The 27,034-nt window shown below is 33.2% G+C and overlaps 2 protein-coding genes and 1 long non-coding RNA gene across 3 annotated transcripts; 1 reads left to right on the top strand and 2 right to left on the bottom strand.

Moving 5' to 3' along the window:
- Nucleotides 1-1,489: 1,489 nt before the first annotated feature.
- Nucleotides 1,490-3,799, bottom strand: LOC111634464 (ubiquitin carboxyl-terminal hydrolase 34-like). Its single transcript, XM_023379235.1, has 6 exons — nucleotides 3,479-3,799; nucleotides 2,593-3,408; nucleotides 2,416-2,513; nucleotides 2,128-2,327; nucleotides 1,941-2,058; nucleotides 1,490-1,861 (listed from the first exon to the last, which is right to left on the bottom strand). The coding sequence occupies exons 1-6, from the start codon at nucleotides 3,750-3,752 to the stop codon at nucleotides 1,673-1,675; spliced, it is 1,695 nt and encodes a 564-aa protein (XP_023235003.1). The 5' UTR covers nucleotides 3,753-3,799; the 3' UTR covers nucleotides 1,490-1,672.
- Nucleotides 3,800-9,253: 5,454 nt separating this feature from the next.
- LOC111634466 (granulins-like) lies at nucleotides 9,254-25,651 on the top strand. The gene is made up of 9 exons (XM_023379236.1): nucleotides 9,254-9,426; nucleotides 10,152-10,800; nucleotides 10,908-10,915; nucleotides 13,603-13,731; nucleotides 14,078-14,726; nucleotides 17,427-17,542; nucleotides 22,471-22,540; nucleotides 24,437-24,507; nucleotides 24,591-25,651. The coding sequence occupies exons 1-9, from the start codon at nucleotides 9,363-9,365 to the stop codon at nucleotides 25,076-25,078; spliced, it is 2,244 nt and encodes a 747-aa protein (XP_023235004.1). The 5' UTR covers nucleotides 9,254-9,362; the 3' UTR covers nucleotides 25,079-25,651.
- LOC111634465 lies at nucleotides 19,036-21,492 on the bottom strand. The gene is made up of 2 exons (XR_002758225.1): nucleotides 20,625-21,492; nucleotides 19,036-19,664 (listed from the first exon to the last, which is right to left on the bottom strand). It is a non-coding gene; the product is annotated as an uncharacterized LOC111634465 (long non-coding RNA).
- Nucleotides 25,652-27,034: the final 1,383 nt, after the last annotated feature.

Raw genomic sequence — 27,034 nt, 5'->3', positions numbered from 1 at the left:
CTCCTAAACTACCCCTTTTATGCTTTAATTAAATTAATTTTATCAGCTAAGGTAACCCCATACACAAATCTAAGCGTCCTCATTCCTGCTACCAGCATTCTTTTTATCTGAGATTTCTTCATTCACCAACATTCAGATTCATAGAACATTGCAGTCCTAACAGCTGTCATATAAACTTTAATTTTAAGCTAAGTGGTACATTTTTATCACAAAGCATTTCACTTGCATTCTGCCATTTTTGCCACCCTAAACTGTACCTATTCTGTTTGCTATATCTGTGACTAGCTCTCGTCCAATCTCTAGCATTGATCCTAAGTACTTAAATTTCTCCATTCTTTACTTTCCTTTCTCCGATAACTAACTTGCATCTCTCTCTCCTTACCACTAAAGTTAAAATGTATCGAGCCCACCAGTGGTCGAATCGATAAGATCACAGAATACTAGTGGATTCGCGCTCACCAACAGGCAGGCCACGTGGTTTTTTTCGTGTTTTCTTCACGTGTCAAACCAACTAGGGACCAATTTTCTATAGAAAGTCACTGGGAGGCACCGTCCTTGGCAGACCTCCCAAGCATTGACTTTCCCTATTTCATTAATTCAATTCAAAGTATATGAACTCTGCTAATCTTTCCTCTTTTACTCTCTAATCTACCTTAACCCATTTTATTTCATATGTGAATTTTTTTATATCTTCACTAACTAGAACTGTATTATATGACACCGTGGTTCTTCCTTGACTATATCCCCAACAGTTCATCTAAGTGTTTTTACCATATACTGTATTTAAAAATAAATTACGAGCTATACTTTATGAACTGTCAGCAATATCAAAAAGAATTTCCTGTATCAACTATAATTTAAATATTTATTTAACGTAGAGCTAATTATATTGAAACAATATTTCAACATCAAAATTGAGTGACATGTTGTATACTCTATTGATTTAACCTTGATTGTCTGCGTGTCTGCGATCTTAATGATACCAATCGGATCTTAATTCTTATGCATTCTTTCTTCCTTATTAATACAGAAAAACCTCTACACAAAGGCCACTAACGAAAACGTCTGTTATTTGGAGGTTATTTTGTACGCATTCCACCTTTCAAAACGTCAAGAAATGTAAAAATGCTAAGGATTTTTCTGTATATATGGATGCTAATATGTTAAGTGTGTGGGAGGCACGATTTTTTGTTCACCAACTTTGAAGCTTAATAACTCCTATGCCTATTGTCAAAAATTTCTGAAATTTTGCAGGGAGGTTTCTGTATTAGGGGGCTTGATGCTCTTAAATTTTTATGGTTAAAGGTCGCGGGAGTGAGAAGATATACGGGATAGTGTCTCATATCTCCAGTAGGGTCTGGTTACTGGTTACTATCATTTACAGTTTTTATACAACTCGTCATTACCCTTAAAATTAAACTTTTTGACATTTTATAATAATTAAAACGAGTATAAAGATAAGTTTTCACATTAAAAAAACCACTGAAAATCAGTTTCGTCATTACTGTCAACACATCAATTATCAATTTTTATTATTTATATATTCATCACAGATATATGAAAAAAAATACAAAGTTTCAAAATAGTATCCAAAAATATCTAAATTCTTCCATATATTGAACATAAAATGAATAAATGTTAAATGTATAAAAATTTCGGAACATGATGTTTATTAATGATGATGGCTGGAATGATGATGATGATGATGATGATAGTTACTAGTTTTCTCCTTTCTTATTGGAGGTGGAAGACGTTCTACCTTCTCTATAATGCAACAGGCTATTCTACTACCAGCATTTCCACTCGATATACTCGCTGGAATATCAGGATTGGTACCGAAATCATCAACATCTTCATGAACCTTAAAAATAAATATTTATTTAATTAATCTATAATCCATATTAAATAAATTTATAAGAGAATTATTCATTTCTACCTACCACTAACGATTTCCCTATGATTGAATATGGGCCTTGTAACGAAGCAATTTCGTCAGTTATCACAATATTTGTCACTCCATGTTCATCGCACGCAATGTTTCCCAAATCACCCACGTGTCTACGTGGATAATTAAATAAATTAACATTTAAAATCGTACCGAAAACGGTTAATTATGATTAAACTTGCCTGACAGGTGATTTTGGACCACCATGAGCGACTTCCAACGGATTGTAATGAGGACCGGTTGATTGGCACCCATTGCTTAAATCTCCATCCCTGTGCACGTGAAAACCATGGGTGTGTTTTTCTGATTTGTGATCTCCCGAATCATGTTGATGAATCTTGAAACCTTCTAGTTGTATGTGAATGTGTAAAGTACCATTTTCCTGTGCCATTTAAAGTATAAATTATCAATTTTCGCTTGAGTTTTGGCTAAAAAATAATAGTAATAATAACAGTAAATGCTCCTCTTACCTTCTGCCATAATCTAATTAGCCCCGTAACATTTTGTTGTTTTTCTTCAGGTATGGCTCTGTTCGATGTTACGTTACAGATGGCAAAATCGAAGTTTACTACAGATTAAAGTTTATACTATAATATGTGTTTATAAAGTACTTTATTGTTGTTTTTAAATACATTTTTAGTACTTACAGCTTTCTGAATGATGGGATTGATCGTGATGATGATGATGATAATCATGGTGAGATTCATGGTGATGATGATGATCGTCGTGGCTTACATTATGCACATCTTTGTGTTGAGAATGGTCGTCGCTGTGCGAACGGTTTGTTTGAGTAGTAGTATCGTGATGGTCAGAATGATGGTGATGAAAATTATCGTGACTACTGTGATAGCTATGATCGTCATGCCCTTGATGGTGGTCGCTATGATCGTCATGCCCTTGATGGTGGTCACTATGATCGTCATGTTCTTGGTGGTGGTCGCTATGATCGTCATGCCCTTGATGGTGGTCGCTATGATCGTCATGCCCTTGATGGTGGTCACTATGATCGTCATGTTCTTGGTGGTGGTCGCTATGATCGTCATGCCCTTGATGGTGGTCACTATGATAGTCATGTCCTTGGTGGGGGTCACTATGATCGTCATGCCCGTGATGGTGGTCACCATGATAGTCATGTCCTTTGTGAGAGTCGTCGTGTTCGTGAGAACTATCATTGTGATGATGGCTATCATCATGGTGATCTTCGTGACTGTCATGGTGATCTTCGTGACTGTCATGATGATCTTCACGACTATGTACATCGGATCCATAATGATGAGGTCTATGATAACCATGATGGTCGTCGTAATGACCTCCATGATGGTCGTGGTGATGATCGTCATGGTGACCTCCGTGATGATGATCGTCACGATGACGGTCATGAAAAGAGCCGTGATAGGACTTTGAATGATCAGAATGTTCGAGACCATCTTCATTCATATGATGCATATCTTTTCCTTCATTCTCTACGTGATAAACGATTAATAAGTATTGTACATAAAATAAAAATCACTGCAAAGAAAACGATTTACTTACTTAGTGGCATTCCGAGAAAATTCTTCAATTTATCATTTACTTCCATTTGAAAAAGATGCAGCTGATGCAGATCATGTTTAACGTTCTTATTCATGTCAGAAACCATGCTCCAAAGAGACGACAGATTCTTTTCCAGATTTTCAATCTGAGTTTTCAAGTCCCCTAATGGATCGATGTTACTAAGTCCTTTTTCAAGATCAGTAAGAATACCACCTTCACCGAATCCATGACATAAAATGACAATGGTACAGAGGAGGAGAAAGTAGCGATTCATCCTTTTGCAGCGCCGACCAAACCGAGAGTGAACTTCAACGACTAGAGCATCGCTATACACGTTCTGTGGCTAATCTCCCCTCTAGAGGGATAAACAATGTCAAAGGTCAAGCGATAACAGAGACCTTCTTACAACACGCTACTCTCCTATAAGGTCAACAGAAATTCCTTTATTCTATGGTTCTTCTAAATTACTTCTATTGCCTCGAAATTTTTATATTAAGTACAAATTTTTTTTCAAGTTATCAGCAGAGATAATCATTTATCCACGTATTTATTCTATACACAGCTTAAAAAATAATTATAATAACTTGTAGAAAATTAATATTTAATATAAAATTTAATCAAAATAATAACGTTTTAACGTAATACTTATAATTTTTCTTTTACTCATATCGGTATAATTCCGTATAGAATGTGGATAATTATATTATAATTTAAATGTGGAATGCGGATAATTTAAATATACCTTTGTACACCCTGAAATTTCCTATGTTAAGGTCAACTTAGAAGGCATCATATAATATTTAAATAATAATTAATGTGTTGAGGCAGTGAAGAATTATCCAGTAGTCCAAAGAGTTAACTTATTTTTTGAATTCCACACATTTTTATCGATTTAATTCATCTTAAGCTTTATCTTTTATTGAAAGAAATAAACCAGACAATTTATATTATTTGATTTTACAGATATTCTAAAATAAATTTGTAAATTATACTTAAAAAAAAAAATTACGAAATTTAATTGACGTGCAGTACTCGTCAGACTACTTGCTCCCTTATGACACCCCTCAATAGATGAAGTGGAAAGAGAGAGAAGGATATTTCAAGGTCAGAGATCCTAACACAAGACAAAGTCTAAAATCAAAATAAATAAATAAAAAAATCAATCACAGCGCGACATGTTTGTACGTAATAAAAGTGTGCCTTTTATCTTATAAAACAGATGTTAATTAACTAATTAAATGTATTATATTATTAATTAATTTAATAAATACTCTCCCAAATAATATCTTCGTATGCTATGAAATACATCGAGAGGCGACTCGATGCTTTGATTGATTGCAAGAAAACCTGAAAGGTAAACGGTAAAACGTGGAATAAATTTAATTTCCGAGTTCAATAAAGCAAATAATGCTGACTTGCCAATAAAAAATACTGTAAGTATTTTTTTATTGGCAAGTCAGCATTAATTTTTTCCAAACAATACTTTTGAAACAATATGGTGTCATATATTGACGCCATATTGAAAATTTGTAGACTGTTTCTTACAGAAAAAAAATTGAAAAAATAGTAGTAAAAATGTATTTACTTTCCTTTTATTAATTAATACAGCATTAAAATCTTTCTATAATTTTAAAATAAATAATAAAATATATTTATACAATTTGAATTTTAATATAAATATCTGATATATTCTAAGAATTGATAAAGTAACGATAAATTGATAATATAAAAATATTTAAAGATAAAAATAAAGAATAACAATTTAATTATAAATTATTTTAGAATTTTTTTCATATTTTATTTATTTCAAGTGTGTGCGATAATCACATTTTCTATTAAATAAAAAAAAATAATTTTTGAATGAATAAAGAGGGAGAAGTTATATACAGTCAACCCCCCCTATAACACTGTTGATTATTCCGTTTTATATGAATTCCATGTTGTACGAGTCACTTAGATTTTACAAATACGTGTGCCTGGCTGTGAATGTCTCACGTATTTGTAAAATCTAAGTGACTCGTACAACATGGAATTCATATAAAACGGAATAATCAACAGTGTTATAGGGGGGTCGACTTGTAATTATCAAAAAAATTATAAATTAAAATATAATAAATATTCATTTTTATTTGCTAAATGAATAAAGAATATATTGAAGATCATTACTCCATTAGGTTATCGATAAAATAAAATAGAAAGTAATATAGTTTATTTAATTATTTATGTATTTATGAGTATATGAGAAAATTAATGAAAGGATGGAGGTATTCAATTGTCTGCGAGTTGATAAATACCTTGAAAAATCGAGGAGGTTGGTTGTCGATGAATTAATTAAAGGAGCGGCGAATCGATGATCCGTAGGATTCTTCGTTTAGGATCAGGATCGACAGGAGGGAGATGTACCCGAGATGAGTAACAAACTTTGGAGACAACGAACTTTCTGTGTCGTCATCGGAGCTTCCTTTTTATTTCGGGGTCCTCCCCGTTTTTTCCCTTACCCTTCTTTGGTATAGTTGCAACGTCTTTGTCCAACAGCGAATTCTCGTCGCTAAGTTCCTGGTGACATAAAAGTACGTGTTGCATATCGTTTGAAAATAAATTTGTGTCTTCACACGAACACCCTTTATATTTAAATGCAATCGTGGGTGAAGCTGTTAACAGCAGTAATTCAATAACAGTAAATGGTTATGGTTGAAAACAGGGGTTTAGGGGTACGCAGGGTGCAGCTGCACTCTCCTGTAGGGGTTTTTATTTAAGTAATGCCGGGTAGTAAAAATTTACTTAGGTACAAACTGTTTCCTTTTTTTTTCACCCCATATAAAGATTTCTGGATTATCTGTTGGTTGAAACGTTTAATCGAATGAGAAGTATAAACAGGAACTGACAGAACGGAGAGAAAGGTGCTTTACAACTTTATAAGAGGGTCTCATAAAAAATAAACGAATCCTCAGATTCTCTCTTATCAAACGACACAATAATTTATATCGATTTTTTACATAAAAAATTAAGTTTAGGTGGCCCTATTTCCAGGGTTTGGGGCAAAAATTAAATAAAAGTAATAATAGTTTAGTTTCAATATTAACTAAAAGATGGCGACACTTCAATTGATAACCGGTATCAATTAAAATACCGCAATTGTAAATTAAAATATTATACTTTGACTACTAAGCATTCAAATTTATGATAAACATATTGTATTTTATAATAGTACTTTCATTTTACTAATATCTTTAGGTAAATTGTAAAATAAGAAGTGAAAATTCTCTATAGAAATAGTAAATTTATTTTTAACTTCGCGAGTTTCGCGAAGTTAAAAATAAGCAAGTTGTACGCAACTCCGGAATCGCGAAGTCTCGCAATTCCGGAGTTGCGTACAACTTGCTTACAACTGGAGGATCCGGAATTGCGTACAACTTCCTACGAATGTGGGAAGTTGTACGCAATTTCGGATCCTCCAGAGCACTATACCAATAAAGGATCGGGAAATCTTTAGAAGAGGTGTAAAAATTAGGTTACCGCAATAGAGATCCAGGATCGAATACGGCGGTCGAAAACCCCTAGGTGTTTTCGGGAATGGTGTGTCCCGGATATGTTGAGCCCGATCCACATCACCTGGCACAATGATCTTCGTGTGGGAAACACAAAATGTAGGGCTCCTCCACATAAAGGTCGTGTTTACCTAACTGAAGTGCTTGATATTGTTGAACTTGAACAACGTATTACGAAAGTTATTGAAACAATAAAACCCAAAATGCTAAGGAATGCGTGGCATGAAACTGAACACATTAAATATTGTACGTGCCACAAATGGAACACATATTAAAATGTCTTAAAATTTATGCATAGCTCAAAAACTTCAGCTGCAATATGATTTAATAATATAAATTCGAAAAGATTCTTTGGTTTATTTACTATCATTACTGAAAAGTGCTGTTTATTGCGTATTGGTCTTGTGTAGGGCCTTAGAATAAAGATAAAACCTAAGTTATAAATATATTTGTGATAAGTTTTAGTCACACGAGTTTTTCAGATTTTATATAAAAGCTGAAAAAGTCATATGACCCTATTATTAGAAGCGCTTCTTGTAATGTTTGCGTATTTGCCATATTTTTAGTTCCCACTAAAAGTTATGGCAAATATGCCATACCGTGCTGGGATACCAAAGTATGGCATATTTACATCATACAACTGAAGCGCGATGACCGTACTTCATTAACTGAAATAAGTGAATGTTTTCTCGTAATTTTTGCTTACTTCTTCATGTGTACCAAAAATCTAAGTTAAAATTTCAACATTTATGTTAATTTAATCAATGACAAAATTTTATTTATTTATCGATTAAATATGTGCTAGTTTTTCATAAAAGTCCTTCTGGAAGACATTCCGCTCGACTGATAGCCCACGTGTCGCGTTAACATAACCACACAAACCAAACCAATGCGCATCGGTAGAGTTTTCTCTGCATATAATAAAGAATGCTTTAATCCACATTCTCCATAACTGTTTAAAGTATGACATTTTATTATCTTCGATAAAATAACTTTTATAATAATTTTTTAACCATATGTAAGGCTTGAGATGAGACCCTGGCATCACATATGTGGATCCCATTACTTTCTTTAAACCAGAAGCAGATTTTTCACCAATTATCGAAAGAAAACTTTACTTTAATATTTCCATATCGTGCTTTTTACATAAAATACTAACATTCGGTACTTGTCTTCGTCCGGGGTCAGCAAAATCCCGAACACAGCAGAAATTTTGGTTCAGCATAAAAATTACATCGCATAAAAAATGAAAGTTTACGGGATTATAATTTAATTATTCGTCAATTTTCTAGTAAGATAACGGTTAGGATTAATTTTTTACCGAATGTAAATAATTCCTAAGAATATTTTGCATACAAGTAAACAATATTGAACTTGGTGACGATATGCCTTTTAATTAAGTATTCTAAATAACTATTGATTTTATTGTTATGCTTTACGTTCCGAGATAAATATATATTTATTATTTTATTAATTAATAATTTATTTATTTATGGGTGTACGAGAAAATTAAGAAGTAAAGATTTTTAGTTTTAATATTAACGAACAGATGGCGGTATTTTAATTGATACTGGTTGTGAATTGAAGTGTCGCCATCTTTTAGTTATATTGAAACTAAACTACTATTAGTTTTATTTAATTTTTAATGACTTACGTCATTATACTTGTAAAATAACAATAAGGATAAGTAATTAAGACTCTCTTATAAAGTGGTAAAGCATCTTTCTCTTTGTTTTCTCAGCTCCTGTTTATACTTCTCAGACATTATACTGTAGAACGATTAAACATTTCAATAGAAATCTTTAGATGGGGCGAAAAAAGGAAACAGTTTGTACCTCACTAAATTTTTACTACGTGAGGTACCCGACATTACTTGGTAGAGAAACCTTACAGGGAGAGTTCAGCACCCCTAAACCCCTATTTTCAACCATAACCATTTACTGTTATTGAATTACTATTGTTAACAGCTTCCCCACGATTGCAATTTAGATGTAAAGAGTGTTCGAAAAGTCTAAAGAATTAGTTGAGGAAAAAACATGAATGCTCCAGCTTTTGCCTCAACTAATTCTTTGAACTCAAAGAAACTACTTAATTTGCAAAAAATGTTATATAACACGATAATTTTACTGTTTAAAAAATATAGTTAAGCATTACTTTTGTTTAAAGTTTAAACTACGGAATAATCTGATAGAAACTTTGTACTTGACAAGTGATCTTAATATAAACAAAATACTGTAAAGTCAAGTCTCACTTGGGTTATATTGTAGTTAATCCCGGTTTGTTCGCAATTTTGCTTTCATGTAACAACAATTTGGATTATTCATTTATTATAAATCATGAAGAATTTACTGTTACTTTCATTTTTAATTGTTTCCATATTCTCTGTCAATCGTTCTGAAGGTAAGATTGTTATTTTATTTGCATTTAACTTTAATTATAATTTATTCTTATTGTTTTTATTTTCTACTTTGCATCAGTTTTTTGAAAATATAAATATATATAAAAAAGAGTAGATTTAAATAGAGAAAAACTAGATCGTATTTATTTTCCTTCATTCTGAAATGTCTAATAAACAATTACGTACAGTCGAACCTTCGAATGGCGGCCACCGATGAGAAAAATGGTCGTCGTTTGGAAATTACTTTGTACGCGGTTCAAAAATGGCTGCTGTTTACAGATGACCGATGTCGGGAGGTTGTCCTTATTGGAGGTTGGCTTGTAAAAATTCTGGCATGAAGAGTAGATAAATCAAATGATGTCAAATACATACAATACATGCAAAATAAATGACGTTCGAATTACTAATTAAACAACGTAAGCATAGATCGAAAATGACTAGTTCATTTATAACTAACGCCTAATTTTTCATTTATGTCTTGACACTAAGCGATGTTTTCGAGTGGAAACAGATTCATTCCAACTAAAATAAACTTAAAATGTTGTTTGCTAAGTTCCATGTATACTCTCGTCATGATTAATGGGCAATTTCATCTTGGGTAACTCAATGTCAATCCGATTATATACTACACTCACTGTCTACACTTTACGCATATCACCCTAAAAAGTTATGTCAATATTTCTAACTAAAAATCATGAAGTAAGTAAACCATTTTCCCCTTTTACAGATGATACAAATCTAATATGTGAAGATGGCACTATATGCGTTAAAAATGGCACCTGCTGTCCCGGAAAAGATAATTCCAACATGTGCTGTCCTGTAGAAAATGCCGTATGTTGTACGGATGGAGAACATTGCTGCCCTGCAAATACCAGATGCGATCTGAGACAGATGAGATGCGTGGGAGTTCTTTTGCATCAGGTTTCGGACTATTCGATCTTCTTAAAACACACCAAACCGGCGTCTAAAGTGAATAGTATCTGTCCGGACGGTAAACACTACTGTCAAGGGAGTGAGACTTGTTGCGTGTCGTCTGTTGGAAATAAATGCTGTCCTTATTCTTTCGGATCCTGTTGTGCCGATGGTCTTCATTGTTGCCCCGCTAATACCATTTGCATAGATAACAAATACTGTTCGCCAGATCGTGGCAAGAATATATCTATAATGGACACCATGTCGGTCTCTCCCCAAGACGTCACGTGCAAAGATGGTCATCGTTGTCAAGATGGCGACACTTGTTGCCAATTGCCTAGCGGCGACTGGGGATGTTGTCCATTTGAAAATGCTGTGTGTTGTCCAGATAAAATACATTGCTGCCCTGCCAAAACTACTTGTGACGACTATAATGCGATTTGCATTTCTTCTGACGAAAATTAGTTATAATTAATATGTTTTATTATAAAATGTTAATCATTTATATCATTTTATCGTTATTACTGTATGTGTGCTTACGAATACTTGTATAAATTCTCACTATAATCAGTTCATGTAGTTCGACTCTAACTTCTATAAAGTAAATTTATTTTTAAATACAATGTGTTAATTTTTATTTTATTTCATTAATAAATTAAATTTTCTTCGAAAATATATTTATAAAAAAAGTAGATTGTTTACAATATTTAATCACTTTTCCATCTTGTTTTCAATCACAAGGATGAAAATTACTCGAAGGAAAAGGGATTAGCGTAACCAGGAGGGGCATAGATCATCTCGACCACGTAATCTTTTATAATTAAGAATAAATTAAGAAATGATTAACGTAATTAAGAAAAAATCAATTAAACGTTGAGAAAATATTAGAATGTGACATGTGCAGTTATTACACACTTCAAATAAATAAAAAATTCGAAATTCTCAAATAATTTATAGTTAAATTGTTATTATTTACTCTTCTTTAAATTTTATGCTCCTGTTTTTACTTTCTTAAAGTTCTGTTTCCCTACGTTTATTTTTTAAATATTGTATGCCTATTTCCCAAATTTTTTCAGTTTTGTGCTCCAACTTACTCGTGTTTTTACTTTTGTGTTCCTATTTATCACTTTTTTATTACTATTTTACTCGAATTTATTGTACTACCTTGTAATTTTAAAAACAAAAATATCTATTTTAGAAACGTTTAATGAAGTTATTTAATTATAATTAATTAAAACCCCGGTATATACACATTCACGAACATACTGTATGATCGCATTACGTATTGACTGAAGCGAATAACGATCTTACTTAATAAAATTTATTTAGATAATCTGTAAAATATATAAAATAAAACTGTAGTTGTTAATAATATTTTGTTCGGAGCAGTCTACAAATTTTCAATATGGCATAATGTACAGTAGACCCCTATAAAACGGGGTTCATATAATACGGATTCGTATATAATGGCAAAAAATTGCGACCGTATTCGTATAAACACGCTAAAAGAAACTCGTATAATACGGTAAAACGTCATCGCCGACTCGTGTCGCGACAGGATTGGTCGAATCTAGACCAATAGCGGATATTGTACAAACCGTTGAGTTTAAACGAGCAGCGGACCTACTAAAAACCATTTATTATTTAACGTCCATAAAAATTATATTTCTATTAATGATGTCTCCAAAGTTCAGCGAATTTTTCGCAAAAAAAATAATTTATCAGGAAGCACGCGAGCGCCATTCGATGACAAGCTCCACGACGAAAACAAGCTTAAGCAATGGCGTCGTCGACGGTGCACACTCGGTAAGTAATCCTACAATTTTTTCTTTATAGCATAGTTTATGTGGATTATTCCCAAAATTATTTTGGAAATGTTGAGTCATATTAGTCTCGAATCGATTAATTTTATGGAAGAAAACCTTTCAAACAACAGTAGTCCCTAAACTGCACACGTGCCGGGCTGTGATTGGCTTATGTATTTAAGTGATCGTAAAACACGAATTCATATAAAACGGAACGTATCTACCGTATTATAGGGAGGGGTCTACTGTATTGACGCCATATTGAAAATTCGTAGACTAGAAGTATGGCGCCAGTTCGTTTTCAAAAGTATTGTTTGGTGAAATTACTGTTGGCTTACTGGTAATACTTACAATATTAACGTAAATTTAAACTCGAAAAGTAAGTTTATCGTTTAGTTTACGGTTTACCTTTCAGGTTTTCTTGCAATCAATCAAACCATCGAGTTGCCTCTCGATGTATTTGATAGCATACGAAGATATTATTTGGGAGAGTATTTAAATTAAATAATAATATAACAGATTAAATTCATTTAATTATATTTAACTAGCTAATTAACGTCTGTTTTACAAGAGAAAAGCTTTTAATTATATATAAACTTTTAATTGTCGTTAATAACCTTTAACATGCATTTTAAACCAAATACAAATATACTGCGCCGTTATTACACATAATGGTGCAATTTCGACACTCCGATTCAATACCGAAAGGAGTTAAAATGAAAGTACTACACTACTCGTCAATTATTTTGTTTATAGTAATCTGCCAAGTACAGAGTCCCAATCAAATATTTTAATATTACGTCTGTTAAATTTATAAAATTACAAATAATTTTAATATTTAAAAGAACGACAAGCAAAATACACAAATCTGGATCTATGTAAATTAACTCTGTTATTTTAAATTAATTATCGAAAGATTGAATCTGCATTTAGTTATCGCGCTTCTCTTGAATCTATAAAGATTATTGACGACAATTAATAGTTTATATATACAGTACATATATATACTTTCAATACATTATAGCCCTATATATATATATATGGCTATATTATCAGATGGCCACTCAAGACCGATTCATCAGTTAGTTTTTCGGGCCTTAGCCCAAACACCCGCGATCAGAGAGGACCCGAAGTTTCAAATTTATAAGAAAAATCTCTTTGCAAATATTCAAGGCCCCACTAATAGCGATTTTCCAAGGCCCCGCTTGCTCCAGCCGACCCTGAGGCCATTATATCCGTTTGAAGTATTTATTTATTTAAAAAATCCAAAATAAATTATGTTGTGCAATTGCCAAATATTTTAACACATCACTTTAAAAGGTACCTTAAACATAAACACGAATATAGCGTGATGGTAGAGACTTTGTACTAGCTGACCTATAACCCTAAATAAATATTCAATACAGTATATATCACACACTCAGTAAAGCCGAAATTACTTAGTGAGATTTTATTAACGAGAACAATCATTTCTAAATAGACCATCGTTTTCTTTTATATCATTTTATATAGCCAAAGCCATGAAGAATGTGTTGGTACTATCATTTTTAATCCTTTCGACGTTTTATGGGGATATCGAATGTTTTGAAAGTAAGATCTTTATGCCATTTATATATTGTTTTCTAGTTTAAAATAATACATCTTTTAAGTTTATCTTCTATTTTAACTTGTATAAAACTGTTTATAAATGGTTCACAGGCGCGTAGTTAATTCGTGTAATATAACATGCCACTTTCCTCCTTGTACCTAAGAAGGTCCTTCTTCTATACTCATTAACTAGAATAAGTGAATGTTTTTTCGTATTTTTTGCTCATGTGATAAAGAATTTCTTAATACACATTCTCCATAACTGTTTAAAACATAACATTTTATTATCTTCGATAAAATAACTTTTATAATAATTTTTAAATTAATAAGTTATTTTTCTCATTTTCAGATGATGCGAATCTAATATGTGAAGACGGTACTGTATGCGTTAAAAATGGCACCTGCTGTCCCGGAAAAGGCAATTCCAGCATGTGCTGTCCTGTAGAAAATGCCGTATGTTGTATGGATGGAGAACATTGCTGCCCTGCAAATACCAGATGCGATCTGAGACAGATGAGATGCGTGGGAGTTCTTTTGCATCAAGTTTCGGACTATTCGATCTTCTTAAAACACACCAAACCGGCGTCTAAAGTGAATAGTATGTGTCCGGACGGTAAACACTACTGTCAAGGGAGTGAGACTTGTTGCGTGTCGTCTGTTGGAAATAAATGCTGTCCTTATTCTTTCGGATCCTGCTGTACCGATGGTCTTCATTGTTGCCCCGCTAATACCATTTGCATAGATAACAAAATTTGTTTGCCACATCGTGACAAGAATATATCTGTAATGGAGACCATGTCGGCCTCTCAACAAGACGTCACGTGCAAAGATGGCGGTCATTGTAAAGATGGCGACACTTGTTGCCAGTTGCCTAGCGGCGACTGGGGATGTTGTCCATTTGAAAATGCAGTGTGTTGTCCGGATAAAATACATTGCTGCCCTGCAAACACTACTTGTGATATGAATACTTGTACTCGTAAAGATGACGATTCATCATAGTTGCTTGTTTTTATTGTTACACATTTCTCATTTGAAATTTTTTTATTTTCAACATTTATATCGATCTGTCTTATTAATTTGCCTTTTTGTGTGTTATTTTCGTGATAAACAATTTAAATAAATTGCAAAAATTTGATTTAATCTGAGATATTTTCGATTATATGTTCACATTAAAATATTCAGTACGCACGAATTTATATTTACTTATTTGCCAATCGTGTACAGTACAGTACAGTAGATAAGGTGTAATATTTTTTAGCCATAGCGCGACCTGTTGTCGTGCTGCGGTTTCTGTAGTTACACATCTAAAAACACATGTAAAATAGTGGTGTAGAAGTCGAGTTTTTCAAGGTAATCCTTAATAAAGGTAACCACAGAAACCGCCACACGACAACAGGCCACGCTGTGACTAAAGAAGCAAATGTTACGAATTTATAAAATGAAAATGTATCAATGTTTAATATAGTATCTATTAATAAGATGGATTAATAAAAATAGACTGAGAGGAACGAACAGTCTTAGAAATATTAATTAAGATTGGCGAGAGCCTTCAGTAAAATACGGATGACGTAATACGGCAGAGAAATAGGATTTTTTCACAAAATGTCTGGCGAAGATGGTTCCAAGGAGCGAATAGATAATTAGCGATTGAATTTAATATATTAATTGGTTAATATCCGGTGGCTCGAGAATAGCAAAACATGCCCTGTTATGTTAATTAATGGTGAGGAGGAAGCGTAACAGGTGGATGTTGAATGAGGGTTTTTGTACAAACTAATTAAGGTATAAATACAGATTGGCTAATATATTGTTTTCATCAAATGGATATATGTTTATTTTTAATAATTTGAGTATAACAATTCGTGACGTGTTATGTAGATGTTAAGAAGGAAGCGTAACGAATGGGTGCGAATGTGAGTTAATTATTTATTGTAATGCTGGTTAATAGCATTACGCTGCGAATCTGCTGACGGAAAAGAGGGAGGGAGATGAATCTGGTGGATTATACAGTGTAGGGGTTTTACAATCGATTTATTATCTTTGTTTTCGTGTAGATTGTAGCATGTTGATAACAAGAATAAAAGATTAACATTAGAAAAGTATTAGATTTGCTTATACTAAGAGCGAGGACCCTCATTTTCATTTATATTTCGGGATGCCGATCAACAATTCTTAGCTACTATTTTTTGTAGATGGTGGTGCAGATGTGGAAAAGAGAATTTTACACGTAATTCGTGTTTTGCTGAAATACGAGACGATGAATTTGTATCTTGCAGTGCGTATGAAAAGAGATTTTGATTCTGATTGTGTAGGCTTATTGTAGTAGTATCACACGAACAGTACGAAGAGGCGCCTCAAGAATGCAGAAAGTAGAAATTGAATTTTAATTATATCGTTGTCTACATTGAGCTTAGTATATTAATAGCACTTATTGTACTGGTGTTGTATCAGTTTTTGCAAATAGAGAAAGTCTTATTCAGAAAAACAAAATCTTTATTTTTCACCTGTGTACACTATTTAAATTATCCATAAAGGACTCTTAACATTTTTTAAAAATCTTTTAAATGAATTTATCTGTATAAAAATAAATAAGTTACTTATTTAGAATTAAAAGTTTATTTTAAAAATTCGTTAAAATTAACTTTACTCGCTTATCCACCACTTTATATTTTAAAGGGAAAAAGTTTAAAGTGGATAAAACTACGCTGTCGTGGGTTCGTACCTTACCAACGTCGAGTTTTTCGAGTTTTCTTAACCTATCTAAAGTATTTAACTTAAATAAGAACCAGTTTCCGGTAGAAAGTCTTCGAGAGAGATATCTATCCCCTTAGCAGATTGCCCTTATGTTGCGTTGCTTTATCCCATCAATCCGGAATAAGAAGAAGAATGCCCTGTGTTGTGCCCACCAGTGACCAAGCGGTCTTCGTACCCCGAACACTAGGAGTTCGGTCGTGGGTTTTGCGCCTCGCTCGGACGGGCTGGCCACGTGAAGATTTCCGTGTTTTCTCCACGTCTGTAACTCCAGTTTCCCTTAAAAAAAAAGACCTACCGGAAGGCATCCCTCTGGCAGATCGCCCAAGTGTTGCGTTGCCATAACTTAACCAACAACAACACGCGCTGTGTTGTGCTCTGTCGAGGTTCCGTTTAAATATATCCGGAATTATCGAGTCATTATAATTCGATTATAGATTACGTTTTACTGAATTTAATCATTTTAACAAAATGTATACAAAGAAATGGTTGGGTACTTTTCCGTTAACGGAACACAAGCTGTGATTTTTAACGGCTTGATTATTTATCTTTATTCGCTTAACATGATGTTAGAGTACAATTAAAGAAATGCCTTTTTATTTCAAATTTATTAAAAATTACAAAAATCGATAGGGACGACAACCGATATTCATTGACACGTGTCAAATACATAAAATGTTTTGCATATTTTCCCGTTGATTTCATTTGCAATGTTGATTATCGATGTTAATTATACATATAAGTTGATTAAAAATTCTAAATTATGGTAAATTTAAATATCTATTAAAATCCTTAACTACTTTGCTTATTAATTAATGTGTCGTTTAACGTCGCGTTGATATGTAAATTACGTTTCTTGGGAGAAGTGATGCAGAACGATGTTACTTTAATGTTGTCGATGTTAATTAATTAAACTGTAGCTGTTCTCTTGTTTTTTCTTTCTTCAGTGTAAATGGATTTTACAATTTGGCAATTGCCGATTCGAACAAAGTTATAGAAGTGAACGACAGTCTATTTATACGCAGAAAACAATATATCGGACGTGTTCTTCCGCAGCAGTTGGGTATTCACTCCAAGACCGAAATGTTTACAGCGACGATACACGAAATCTGCAGGTTTATGCTTCTCATGTAATATGGGAAAAGCTCGTAAGTTTAATCATTTTAATTTTTCTAAAATTATTTTCGAATAGTATAATTAACAAAATAAAAAAGCGATTTTATGTAGAAATTAACTGATGTCCCATTAACCGAAAAGTACCAATGAATTGTTTTCTCTGTGTATTTTCAATGGGAAATTTTGTATTTTGTTATAATGAGAAAGCGTTAATCCCTTGTTTATTTATGACATTACTGTTAATATAGGCTACAGCATTTAAGATAAATAAATCAATAATGTTTATATCTAATAATTTCCTGATCTTGTCCGAAAAGAAGGAAACTCGAGCAAGAGTCTTGTGTTTTATTATTCGTTTTTGTTCATTAGAATTTACAACATAAAGAATAGCTTAATTATACCCATCGTAACAGACAAATTTCTGGATCGGATTAAGATCTAATGAATAACTACTGCTGAGGGGTTCACAACCAATGTTACCATTTTAAAACGAACAACGGCAACAAACTCTCGACTGAAACTATTATGGTTTTTTTTATTACCTTCCGAGAGTATTAATAGAGAATGTTAAATGTCTGTCAAAAAATGCCGGTTAAATTCAAGATACGTATACCGTCATGGCGGCTCATCTCTGATTCCAGCAAACAAAAGGAAACAGTGGGGACGCACGTTCTAACCTAACCTAACCTAATCTAATAATTTGGTTGGTAATAATTATGGTAATTTATTAGAATAGGTTAAGTTAGGTTAGAACGTGCGTCCCCACTGTTTCCTTTCTTTTGTTTGCTGGAATCAGAGATGAGCCGCCATGACGGTATACGTATCTTGAATTTAACCAAAATGCCAAATACCACGAATGTAAGCTAAATAGTTTTTGTTAGCACGAGTCCCTCCCCCTTTAAACTATTTCATTACATTACCCTTTAACAAAATCTATACATCAGTACGCTGTAGCAACTAATTACCCTCGTCCCCTGGATTTATTTCTTCTTTTACTGTAAATTATATCTGATTTGAATAACTCATTTTGCAATTACACTAATATTTTTGATGTATTGTAGGTAATAATTTTAATTTAATTTACCCGAGGGCGTTATTTTTGTTTTTAAAATAATTTACTTTTTTGGTTTGGTGACGTAAAAATTTCGTTTGTTTTTAGTCTTTTGTTTTTCGGGAATAACTCTCACTTAACACCTTTTTCTATAGCACTTTGCCGTAACATTATATACTGCGATTTAGTTAACTTCGTGGAGGTAATTAAAGCCAGAGCTTCCTCGGGAGAATGATATTGTGTAGTGCCGATGGTCGATTATATGTTTTTTCAATCTCGTCGCTGATTTTGTAAGGAGGGAGAGTTTTTATTCCCTACAGTCGGGATGGCTTAAGGTCTATTCGTACGTGGTTGTCGGTTTTGAGGAGGCAGGAAAGACAAGTGTTTTACAAGGAAACCATTTATTTTTGACGAATGTGCTTACATAAAATTATCAAGATTCCGGGGTTCAGAGTTCGGTGAGTTGTCTTCAGTCGTTTCTTTTTTCCGTTCCAGTCCAACGCCGACAGGGCCCCCGGGGCGACGACACTTTAATAGTTCGTATAGGGAGAATCAGCACACAAAAAAATGATGAACGGACGTATGACGAGCGGAGAGGAAACTAAAACCACAGGTAGACTAGAGGAGGCCACTTTCTGTCCTTGACGTCGAAGTTTTTATAAGTTTTTCGTGACCGAATCGTCGCTAATTGGACGGACTTTTCTTCCGCGCTTTCTAATTGGTGTCCCACCTGTCTCCAGGTGTAAATGAAGCTCCGTGTCGGTCGCGGGAAAAGTCGGTTAGAGATGGTCTATTCGACACCTTCCTTTAGATTCTGATAGCGTTTAATCGGTGACGATGACACCCACGCTATCAGAATCTAAAGGAAGGTGTCTAATTCCTCGTAACTCATTTTACATAACTCGACTAGGATTTGTTAAATTAAACTTTTTTTTAATGTAATCTACGATAATATTTTGTACTTCGAATCATTTATCTTTTTTCTTAGTTTTTCAAAAAGTTCACTCCTGCTGACGGTCTGTGAAACAAAAAATGGTTATAAATCAAAATCCGCACGTGTTTCCGCACAAAAATATCTGTTAGACGTAATTACAAAACCATCAAAAATCTGGAAAAAATGAAATTAAAACGTAGAAAGACAGGAAAAAAAGATGCAGAACTTTTATGGGACTCGCCACATTGAACCCACGATGAACTTGATAAAAAAAAAAAAAAAGGTTCTCTTAGTGCCGATATTGTTTTGACTCTTTCCTCTCTAACTTTCTTCGGTATCGTAAATTCTTTCCGGGTACCGAACCTTAATTTACAGTGGCGTGCCGTGACATTTGATGATAGGGAAGCTGTGTTTCTGTAAGAAGCCGACTTCCAGGGGCGATCAGTTAATTCTTTATATGTATTTTTAATATATTATTTATCTGACGTAATTAATAAATAGTTATTAATAAAGTTCAATATAATTAACTCTATTATTAGATTCAATAGATTCCCTATGCCCTCTAAATGCCGATTCTCGCTTTGATAAAAACATATAACATCTATTAATTTAAATATATCTATTAGCCGTAACTATCTCGTTATAATTTTCAATATTTATTTTATATTATTTACTAATGTTAAATTCTATTCCGCTTCGATTTCCAAATTGCTTCAAATACTCATGTGAAGTCGTTGACCCGGTGGAGATTGGGGACTTAAAATCCCACTTCTCGGACACCAGTGTGAGGTTTGCCGATTAGGGAGAAAGTGTCACGACAGTCGAGCGGTCAGCACTGTCTTGTGGGAGTGAAAAAACTTACTGAGACAGGTTCTCCATCGTATACCGTTTAATAAATATAAAAATTTTTAATATAAAAAAGACAGAACATTTTAAAGAAATAAACGGTAATCGCTCCAAAATATTTTTGGAAAATGACTGTCTTTTTTTATATTAACAATATTATCATCCAGCGAAAATTTTAAAAATAAAAATTTTTCTTACAACTACTGTTTTACTTCGGCGTAAAGCCTATCCGCAGAGTGAATCAGTTCGTAAATAAAGTTCAATCTTTTCTACGATCATTTCTCCTTTTGGCGAAGATGATGAGGAAAACGTAGGCTCCGGGGCGCACAGCATAAATTGAAGGGGTGATTCTCGTAGCAGATTACCCTTGGCGAAACTTGCTGGGACGGGATGGCGAAAACTTCTTTCGGAATGACGACCAAGTTCCCGTTGTTGAACCGCAGGAAAAATCCAGAAGCGGAGCACACCGAACTTAGAACCAAGAACGTCACATCCTATTTTTGCGCGGTTTTTATAAGTTTTTTCTGAGTCCCTGATCGAACACTCCGATAGGTCGATGTCGACTTTCCCCCGTTCTCCAATTGGTCCCCCTCCTCGTTACGAATTGTAACGGGATCGGAGCCCAGATCGCGGGGTGAGTCAACTTCGATTGACAATTTGATTCCTATCGAAGACGTTCGATCTAAGTACTCAAATTCATCCATTGTTTTAACCTGAGTAGTTCGACTTTCTTAGAAGTTTTTACAGATATGTCCTTATATGGACATAAAATATTCATTTTGCGTTTGACGGTTTCTTTTTACAATAAGATTAATAATTATAAAATTTTTTCATACGAAATTAAAATATTTTCCGTGCACGAATTTCGACCCACTTCCGGAGCATCACATTAACCACTTAGTCAAATAGCTCCCTACGAGTGGAATCAGAGACGGTCCTGCTAGGTGTGCGGTGCGTGCATGCATGCACGCGGGCTGCCAAATCCCGAGAGTACCCATACCGGTTAACATTGAAATCCGTGAGTAATATAATAATACAGCCAACAATACAGTGCTTCCACTCCGCTACTAATATTCGAATATACAATACAATAGCGATCTTATCTTTTTTTCACGTGTAGTATAGAAATTTGTATAAGATAGATAATGCGGTTATAATAAAATATTGTGGGATTATTTTCATATAATTAAAATTAATATGTATTTATTTTTTAGAAAATACAAGGGAAGCGGCGCGCCACTGTTAATTTATAGAATCCCGGTTCGCTTTTACGACTGCTGACTAAATGACTAGGTAGGTAGTAAAGCGGGGTAATATCGTACTTCAAAAATTGTTCTGTTATTACTAATCTCCTTTAAATTATTGATGATAAAAAATTTCTTGGCATTGCTTAACTTTTTAAATGAAAATAACCGAGATTAGATTAATATATAAATATTTTTTAATATTACTAGTGCGTGTGTAATATCAAATTATCTATATTTTGGAGAGTCCAATGCAAATCTATGTGTTTAAAATAATTCTGTATTAATAACATCAATTTTATGCAATATATTTATTGTATCGACGAAACTTTAACTTTAACTTTATTTAATTAATAAAACTTTGAACCTGAAGTAGATAAGTCATTTGTTTATTTATCCTCTTCACTGTATATATCCTACAAACTGTTATTTGCACTTAGAGCCTCTAATTTCTATTCTAAAAGTAAAACATGTAATAATTTATTTTAAAATATTACAAATCGAAGAATAAATACAAATAAAAACCCATAGTGTGTGTACAATGTGTAATATTTTAAATACATTTCATCCTAGATTTTTTAAAATAATCCTTTCTATTTGTTAAGAATATAATTATGTTAAATCATATACAATAATTTAGGAAATTTTATATTTATTTTTCTTGTTACTAAGCCATAATTAAGCACTCGTATTTTTTTACTATAGAAGAAAAACATTTTCTAATAACGTGATTGGTTATCAGACTGCAGGAACCGTTGATTATATCAGCACGTGATCTTTCCCAGTCAATATCAGCTGAGTATATATACAGGAGAGGGTGGAGAAGAGTGTATCTTCGTTTTCTGAATTAAGGGGATCGAAAACTACTTCGTAAGTACTGTGTTTAATATTATTATTATTTCAAATGAATATTAACAAATAATATATTCTACTAGTCACGTTGTGTAGTACGTTTTTAAAAGATTATATAAAATAATTTTATAATCGATTGTTCTATATTCTGCACTTAGAGCAGCGTGTATATCTTATAATTTGGTAGAAGTTACTTTCGGATAGAAGAAAAATCAAAATTTTATTTAATGTTGGGTTATTTTTATTGGATATAAGTGACGATGATAGATAAAATCCCTTAATATAGTATAAAGAAATTAAATTTATTTTAAGAAAACAGATATTTAACTTAAAAACATATCTTTAAAAAGTGCATTAAAACATAGGAAAAACGTACGAATCGACAGCGAAGACTCGTCGCCCTCTAGTGGAACGAGTTTAATGTCAAACTATACCTATTGAACTTAACCAGGAATTGCGAAGACGTTAGTCGACAGATTAAGTTAATTATTAATTTGCTATCGATTCCTGTTTTTACATTATTTTTAACAGTTTGGTTTTTAGCTAAATTTCCGTTAGTAGAGTTAGTTTGCTTATAATTGGTTGCATTGAATTTAGAAATCAAATTTTGCCCAGACTTTAGTTATTTTATCTATAATCTAAATTTTATCTATTTTTTTTTTTTTTAAATCTTTACAAATCTGAATCAACCGTCTCTTTCATTACTTTTTTATCAGCATTTATGGTATTGACTAGTATTGTATCTAATCTGAGGTATTCATTACTGATATGAATTTACGTCTAGCGAACAGCTATTGTTTAACAACTAGCCCTTGCGGCCATCATCCAAAACGATTTATCCATTCACACACACACACACACACACACACACACACACAAACAAACAAACAAAGCCCTCAAACTGCTTTTATAACAGTATTCTCTTGCTGCGGCCGGATGGCAGCCTACCGCTCTGGGGAACTCGGGTTCGAATCTGAACGGGTCGAAAATTCACCAGGAATTTTTTGGGGGTGGTCCGTTCGGATATGTCGGGCCCCGTCCCTCACCACCCGGCAGCCCCATTGTGGGCCTGGCCGAACCCATAATGGGCTTGCAATAAGAAGCCCTCTTAGTGCCCACAGGGCGGAGAGTTAAAAAAAATCCAACCAAAAAAAAAGTATACTCTTGCTAATCTGGTCTCTCAATTATCTGACATACCGCATCAAGATATCTTTCTCTGATTCATGTTTATTATTTTTTAAAGTACATATAGGAAACTGGTAACATAAACTTTATTAAAGAATTAAACTTGCAATTACTGTCTCTCTGTGCACAATCTCACAACAAAATACAGCTCCAAAAAGAATCAGCACGGAAGGGCGACAGACAATGTCATTCGTTGCCTTTAATCCTATATACTCTGTAATCCTGCATTCCTCTGTGCAAAGAATGGCCGGATTAGCACGTGTCTGCTGTATTTGTTTTATGTTACTCTGTGTTCTGCTTATTCCCTATATTTAATGATCACATTTCACTTAATATTATAAAAAAAGGTTTTGTGGATTGTTATATAAGTGTTAAGTGGTTGGAAGTCGTTTTGCAATATATTTAAAAAAAAGTCATAAATACGTGGTTTCTCCAAATGAAACAGATCAGACGTACAATGCAGGTATGATTTATACACGTGACACTGAACAATACATGCCCCCATCCAAGTGTACAGTGGCACCCTAGTCTCCTTCGATATCATCAGTTTATCCATAGTCCATTTACCTTGGCTTCGGATGATGGCCGCTGGGGCAGAGATTTTGTAGCACAACATAATCAAATGTTGAATGCTTAGTATTGGTAAGATTTCCTCATTCATTTCAAAACATAGATTCTATAATTTACTATAAAAAGAATAATGTGTTAATTACATTTAAAATTTAATAGGATGATGAATGCTTTGTGGTTTCTAACACTTTTTGCTGTTACTGCAATTTGTCCTGATGTGAATGGGGAAGGTAAGAAAATGCTTCACTTTTTAACAGAATTTACCACCTCAGAATGGATCTTTTTAAATAAATTTTATAAATACTACTCTTAGATATTGCTCCCTTGCAAGAGTCCAATAATCTACTTCAGATTACAAAGGAAGCTTCTAGTGTAAACAATTACTGTCCCGATCGCATCCACATGTGCCAAGGAAGTGACCCCTGTTGCATCACACCAGCGGGTCAGTATACCTGTTGTCCCTATCCTGCAGGAAGTTGCTGCACGGACGGACTCCACTGCTGCCCCTACGGCTTGGTTTGCTACAGAAACAACACCTGCATAAAAGCTAAGGAAGGTAGAGTCTTTACGAAACTAAAAACCTTACGAGCTCTCAAGTTTGAAGACGTCGTCTGTGAAGATCAAACGCGGTGTAACGATAACGCTACCTGCTGTCAGCTACAGAGTGGTCAATGGGGATGTTGTCCCCTTCCGAATGCTGTATGTTGTTCCGATAAAGTACACTGTTGTCCGCAGGATACCATCTGTGACGTACGAGAGGGAGTGTGCCTCACGGGTGCCGTCAAAATGCCTTTCTTGTAAAACAATCCTTTTTTTTTGACCAAATTCAGCTTACAGAAAATGTAATTAGTAGGATATTCTTTAAAAGATGTGCAGAGTAAAATTTACAAAATTAGAGGCAATAATATCACAAAATTAAAAAACACTAAAATATTTTAATTTTCAGAAAATATACAGAATTAAGTACATTCTAGTAGCAAAAATATTCCAAGCCGACAAGATTTCCAATGCTATTAGCATTAGTGATAACAGAGAACAAAGTCCTAGTTCTATACATTATATATAACAACAATTTTTGTAAGGCACACTTTTGTGGAAACATCTAATTATCTAACATTACTTAACGAGAGTGATTAAATATGTAAATACATACAAAGATTGCACATAATACTTTTGTATAATTATGGGAAAACTATATTGATTAAATAGCCATACCAAAAATCTTGTTTTCGGTTGTATATTTTGAAATGTCTATTTACAATTTAGCTAATAAGCGGAATACGTTGTATTTCTTAATACTCGTGATAATTGTAATTCTAGAGTACAACTCGAACAAACTGATTGATTGTGGTAATAAACTGGATGGATGTTGAATAGTGGCAGAGTTTTTATAATTGCTGACTGGAACATTTTTCAAAATAGCATCTTATTTTCACTGTAAAATTACAGAGAAACCTTGTTTATACAAAACACATGATTTTGGTAAGTATAAATCAAGGAAGAAAAGAAATCCACCTGTCATACTGGAGATGTATACAACTCTAAGGAAACATGCACTTGATATTCTTGGCTCTCTTTTTATCCAGAATCTTTTATGTCAAATTCAGTTCTCCTACAGTATTTTTAATAATCTGAGAGTCTGAATTTGATGTTAAAGTCAAGGGAACCTGTCCAAATTTAGTCATATGCACAATAATAAGGCACTACTTAACAGTAAAGTTTTTGGGTCTTGTTTTATGAATGGTCATACTGAGCACTCAATTCCCATGGATTATAGCACTAGTGAATACATTTAATATCAAAATTTTATTTTTATACACATGTTGTATATTACTGTATTTTACAGCATATAAGATGCTTTCCAGCACAGTATATTTAGGAAAAAATACGGTGCATTTGGTGTATTAAAGCCATCTCAGCCCAAATATTTTTCAACTGTATGCTAGTTGAAAAAAACAAACAAAATTAGCCAATCAATTATAATTTTTTTGTTTAGCTAAACAATGTTTTATTTAATTAATGAGCTGGATTAGGTAAAGGTTACCTACAGCCTACTGAAGGTCATTTGAGAAATTCATTAGCATATGGAAGATTGTGACTTTCTACATAAGATACAGGATTAATTTTTGGACACAAGTTTTGTTTTGTGCTGTAAAATGCAGTAATAAATATTTTTAAATAATGAAACGTGATGCTTTATCTCAAAATAACTTTTGTACTAAAAATAAAACTTTACTAATTAATTGAATATCAAACTCAGCTTCCTAATAAAACATTTAACACGTTATAACACTGAGAAAGAATATTCTCAGTGTTATAACGTGTTAAATGTTTTATTAAGTGTAAAACTTTACCTTTACTTGAAAATTAAACATAAAAAACTTCATATATAGGTAACATTGCAAGTGTGCCAAATGTATTATGCCTATGACTTGCCTCAAATATCCAATATCTTTGCCGAGTTCTAAATTTTACTTAATAGAAAACAATTTATTGAGTAGAGCAGTACTAAAATTCAATAAACAGTCTTGGAAATAGTATGTTGCAGATATAATCATTAGGCAACCAGGCATGGAGTGATTTCTTCCCCCATGTTATACAATAAATTTATTGGGTTTCTAGAGTCAAAAATTCACAAGTATCAAGAGAACCTTTTCAAATTAATACACCAGATAATGAGCCAACTGAAATCTTTGGGAGAATATGAGAAAATTTTGCATCAAATTTGGAAATTTGTCATGCATACTTAAAAACTAA

The sequence above is a fragment of the Centruroides sculpturatus genome, unplaced genomic scaffold, assembly GCF_000671375.1.
Source record: "Centruroides sculpturatus isolate CEXI.00-Female unplaced genomic scaffold, Cexi_2.0 scaffold710, whole genome shotgun sequence".
Taxonomy (NCBI): Eukaryota; Metazoa; Arthropoda; class Arachnida; order Scorpiones; family Buthidae; genus Centruroides; species Centruroides sculpturatus.
The sequence above is the reverse complement of the archived record's forward strand: the minus strand, read 5'-3'. Positions and strand labels throughout refer to the sequence as shown.